We start from the raw sequence: 5,766 nt of genomic DNA on the forward strand, positions 1-5,766 counted from the left end.
AAATTATCCACATTAGGTGATTTTTGATTTATAAAATGAAGGATTACTTGAACCTTATAATCCACTGAAAACACATTAAAGAGAGTTAAAATAAGAAACATATCTAATTAGTTGCAAAAATAAACTTGGTTCATACAAGATCATTGCCTAAATGAAAAATTTCTTGCATCACACACAAATTATCTCACCATAACAATGATTATTTGTACATTTCTAAAAATATTTCTCTTCATTTATATATTATTTCACTGCATCATAAGAATCAATTTGTCAATGCATAAAGTATCCATTTCACCATCATGTAAAGGAAATTCCACTTTGGAATCTACATAAAAACATTAAATCTAGTCTTAAAGCTTCTCCACTATTATTACTAAAGTTCATATGACAACAATTTCTAGAGGTATTTTTGAGAGGGCATCTATCTGCAATATTGTAATAATAGTTATCAAAGCTTAAATCAATTAATACATAGGAGTCACCTATCCCTCTTATTTTTCCATTAATATTGGTTATCTGAGTAACATAGTTGTTAATATTAATGAGAAATTAATAAAGAAATACAATATATAAATTTAAAATCAAATTATAAAATAAACTAAAATTATGGTTTTTTTTTTTTTTATAATTAGTATATTCGCTAATTTAAAGTTATGCTTATTTATAAGTATTACATCAAAATAAACAAATTATTTCTTCATTCTCTGTTATAAAGGCGCATAGGAAAGCCTTTAGGTAAATAAGGTAATGGAAAATATGAGGGATGTTGATCAGCAAGTGCTTCCCATCTGCAATATACATAATAACAATAATCAATATAATTGTTAATTTTAAAATGTTTTCATAATAATTATATTGTCTATGTTTTGAATTAAATGTTTATAAAATATTGTTAATTTATAAAAACATTTTGAGTAATGATGATCTAAAGTTTTAAATATTGTAAAACATATGGAAAGAGGAGAAATAAACCTGAATCTTGTGATAAATATGTGAAGGAAAAGTGCCAATTCAAGCCTAGCAAGATGGGACCCTGGACAAAGCCTAGCTCCCCCTCCAAAAGGTGAAAATAAGGGATTATTCGATACATCCTGAAAATTTATGGATAAGTTTAGTTATGCAATTATTTTACCATATAAATTTTCAATTTAGAGTGCATCATAAATATGAACCTACTTGATCCAATTCCCATCTCCATGGATTAAATGTAAGAGCTTCATTGTGGAACTTTTCATCTAGATGGGTTGCAGTCAAAAAAGCAAAGACCACCCATCCTTTTGGAATGAGACAATCTATAAAACACATTGATCAAAATTATGTTAACACCAACAATTTAATACACATGATTAAGTAAAAATATTTAGAAAAAGTATGTAACCGAGAATAAAATCTACCAAATAAAAACTCAACAATACCTTTCACTTTAGTGTCTTCTTTAGTTTCTCTAAACACCCCAGGGCCAAAGTTACCGAGTCGAAGTGTTTCATTTATAACCTGTAAAGAATGAAATTGAAATCACAACCTTTATATCCATATTCCATAGTTTGGATCATAAAATAAATATTGTTTTTTAATAGTTATTAAAAAAAACTTTCTAATCACTTTAACAAGGCTAACAAATCTCAAATCATATCCTTTCTAATAACGTCCTTGTTAATAAGAATTGAGCGGAAAAAAAGTAATAATTTACATACACATTGAGTGAACTTCATTGACTTATAATCATCCCACTCCAATTTCTTATGACCACCTTTGGCTTTTAATATAGCATCATGTTCTTCCTATCATATCAACATAAAATATTTCATTACATAATTTTATAAATCAAAAAATTTAATAAGCATAAAAATTGAAAATGAAAAACTATAAACACTTTCATCCCTTCCAATTCGCTTCACATAATAAATAAATATTTGATAACAAATAAATTCTATACATATACTTAAATTTATTTGATTCAATGAATTTATACTTACTTTCATTTGAGTCAATGCTTTGGGACAAGTTGTGAGAAACTTGATAGCAAATGTCATGGCTCTAGAAGAAGTCTCATGTCCAGCAAAGAGCAAGAATAATATAAAATCACAAATAATTTCATCAGAAATAAAGTCTTCTTCCAAAAGTTTAGTTAACAGATCTTTGTGAACAATATGAGGATGATCCCTTCTCTCTTTTATCATGTTGGAAATCTTTCTTATGAGGACCTCCCTTGCCTACAACATCATAAAATGAGGTTATTTCAATTCTTCAAATCTTTATTTTCATAACTATAATAACAAAGTTAATGATCAACATCATAAAATAAAGTTATCTCAATTCTTCAAATCTCTATTTTGATAACTTAATTTTAAAATGAGATTATATCAAATTTTCAGATTTTTTTTTTCATAATTATAACTATAAAAATAAAATTAAAATCAATGTACAGCATCATAAAGGAGGTTATTTCAATTCTTCAGATTCCTATTTTGAAAACTATAAAAACAAAGTTATTGTACAGTAAAATGAAGTTTTAATTCGTTAAAACCTTATTTTTTAATAACTATAAAACTTGAGTTATATTAAGGGTATTTTATAAAACTTGAGTTATATTAAGGGTATTTTACAATTTTAATGAAATACCTACCTTGAGTCCCTTTGCATAAGTAGAACCAGGAATTTTGATGGGAATGGCGATCACTGCATTGGTATAGTCAACGAATAGCTCGCAAATCTCATTTGTCTCTTTGGAAGGAGATAAATCGAGCAGTTGTTTGGCCATCAAGTTGAGAACCATCTACACCAACAAATAATTAATTAGTAATAGTTCCTTGTATGAATTACAAATAAATTTGAACTTAATTGAATTTAAAGGCGTTTATGGAGGTGGAGTAATTGTCGGGAAGGTAAAATATCTGGAATTTGGGCAAAAAAATTTCAAAAAATCATGCAGTAGCGGTGTTTGAATTATGTTTTTGATGGTGGAAATGGATTCAGCACTATCAAAAACATCTGGAGCACACCAAATATTGAAAATTGACAAGTATAACTAGGATCTAGAAAATTTCCTGCAAAATTTTATCAAATTATGACAGAAATTTCCATAATTTTCGAGACAAAAAAACAGTTTGGTCAGACTACAGCAGTTGAATTAAGTTGTAAATTTCAAACATATTTTATAAATTCATCATACTTCGTTAATCAAGTTATCAAATTCCAAAATATTTCCCAAATCTAAATTTAAATAAAAATAACTATAAAAAAAAAAATTCACTTACCTGGTGACATTCATTCTGCAGAGAAATTTCCTTCTTTTCTACCCATCTATCCAGCGTGGAGTGAACGAGATTCTGGATTTCCTCCATGAAATCGAATTTCAGCCTCTCAAACCTCAGCAAATTCACCGCTATTCCATGGAGCTTCCTCTGCAGATCGCCATGCACCGAGAGCAGCCCGTAATCGCCTATCAAAGCTTTCAGTGCCTTGGGGTAATGAGCTTGAAAAAACCTCCCCTCGTTTTGCAGAACATACTTGTTGAACTGGGGATCCGATGATATAACTGCTTGGCTTCCAAATAAATGAGATACAAAAATGTCCGAATCGTATCTGTTATGTCAATATCCACATGAATGAATTTTATATTAATGCAGAGCCCTACGATATAATGTATCTCCTGTTTCTGATATTCTGATGTTAATATTCATAATTGATTAATTCTGCTGTGAATATCAGTACTCAACTTATCTTCCCAAGACATAAAATTATATGATTTACCAATCTAAATCATAAATACTACACCAAATCTAAATCATTCTTATATTTCAAAAAATACAGAGTACAAGTTATCTTTTCCATAAACAAAAAATTCTATGATTTACCAATCTAAATCATATATTTCTCTTTCCAAGACAAAAAAATTCTATGATTTACCAATCTAAATCATTCTGTTTTTTTCAGAGGGAAAATCAACATATGGCCGAGGCCAGCAGATTTTTACAACATATGGCTGAAGCTAACACAAAATTTGAACCTAAAACTTCTAGTTCCTGTTGGGTAAAACTTCATTTCCATGACCATTACCAATTAAACTACCCAAACAAGCATTTCCAAAAATATTTTGAAATCTAAAATAAAATTAATTATTCGAACTTACTTCAGATTCTTCAATTTAAATGAGATCTCTTATTTGAAACCATCCTATTTTGAAATATTATAACCCTATTTTTGATATTATTTCAACCATGAACTTATTTTTTATATTATTTCAACCCAACAAACTCTGCACCCCACATTGATAAATCTCCTCTGTACTGCACATTTCAACCAAACAAAAGCCTGTGCACAACACATTGATAAAACCCCTCTGTACTGCACATTGCTAAAAGTTAAAAAAAAAAAACCAAACGAAGCAAAACACACACAGAGCTTATTACCTTTTCTCTCTGTCGTCGATGAATTGTCTGGGACGATTGCTGGTCATGGAGCGATAATAACTGTAGGTTTCGCCAATCAGTGGCCATCCAGTCGAACCAGGAGGCAGATGGACCTCCTGATTCTTCTCATTATTAGTCTTTCTCTGGCCTCCCTGGGCATTCCACCACCTGTTAATAAGGTGGAGGAGCGCCACCGCTACGGTGAACACCACCAACAGTAATGATACTTGGTCTGCCATTGGCGCCTCGTTAATCCTATCAGTGGATATTGGTTCTGATGCTGGAGAACTATTACCCCCGGTGGGCTCTTTATGGTGCTCGATTAATTAATGAGATTGATGGCTAGCTGAAGATCTCGGCGGCTACTACCGTGTATGGATCCCAAAATTTGTCGCATTTCAGGTAATCGCATAAATCCAAAATTCCAAAATTCCAAAATTTGTCGCATCCGACGAAATTAGACATATTCTAGAATTCAACTTGTCTTTGATATGAAAAAAATTGTTAACTATTTCAAAAGTTGGTCTTACCTACATTTTCTATCCATATTCAAAAATTTGTCCTACTACATTTTTCATCATTTAAATTTATTTCACTTTAATTTATGTTTATAGGTCTTAGTTATTTATTAAATTTGTTTTTAATTTATTTTATATTAATAGGGTGGTACAGATTAAATGATTGATAAATATTGATAAACATATTTTATAAAGAAAAAATATAATTTTTTACATTAATATATATATATATATATATATATATATATATATATATATATATATATATATATATATATACTCAACCTAAAATGAAGTCAACTTATTAAACCAAAAAAGCTCTTATTTACTAATATGATAAACAAAAATAAAAAACTATCAATTATTTTCTTTCTTCTGATTTCAAAAGTTTGTCTTACCTACATTATCTATCAACATTCTTACAAAACTCATTAAATTTAAATTTCAACATTCTTACAAAACTCATTAAATTTATTGCACTTTAATTTATGTTTACGTAGATACATATTTTAGTAAATTATTAAATTTCAATTTTTATATTAATTTTTTAATTTAATATTATATTAGTTTAATTATATAAATTAAATTGTTCATTAATGTGTCTCTTATATATCTATATAGATATGTCTAAAATGGTGTCAACCTATTTTTTTAAAAATTAGGCTAAGTCTTTTAGACTAAGTCTAGAATGGAACCAGGTCGTTTATTGAATAAAAGAAGCATGTTTTTATATGAAAGTTTTATTTATTAATATGATGAACATATATTCAAAAGTGTCAATTATTTTATATCTTTTTTATTCCAGAAGTTTGTCTTACCTACATCTTCCATCAATA

General features: G+C 28.5%; 1 protein-coding gene across 1 annotated transcript; it reads right to left on the minus strand.

Moving 5' to 3' along the window:
- Positions 1 to 549: 549 nt before the first annotated feature.
- Positions 550 to 4,716, minus strand: LOC149225781 (abietadienol/abietadienal oxidase-like). Its single transcript, XM_089377312.1, has 9 exons — positions 4,413 to 4,716; positions 3,258 to 3,585; positions 2,627 to 2,776; positions 1,977 to 2,213; positions 1,695 to 1,781; positions 1,416 to 1,494; positions 1,177 to 1,292; positions 973 to 1,091; positions 550 to 788 (listed from the first exon to the last, which is right to left on the minus strand). The coding sequence occupies exons 1-9, from the start codon at positions 4,649 to 4,651 to the stop codon at positions 698 to 700; spliced, it is 1,446 nt and encodes a 481-aa protein (XP_089233438.1). The 5' UTR covers positions 4,652 to 4,716; the 3' UTR covers positions 550 to 697.
- Between the last annotated feature and the right edge of the window lie 1,050 nt (positions 4,717 to 5,766).

This window comes from Pinus tabuliformis, chromosome J (assembly GCF_031772625.1).
Source record: "Pinus tabuliformis cultivar Carrire ecotype Pingquan chromosome J, CPIR1, whole genome shotgun sequence".
NCBI classification, from domain to species: Eukaryota; Viridiplantae; Streptophyta; class Pinopsida; order Pinales; family Pinaceae; genus Pinus; species Pinus tabuliformis.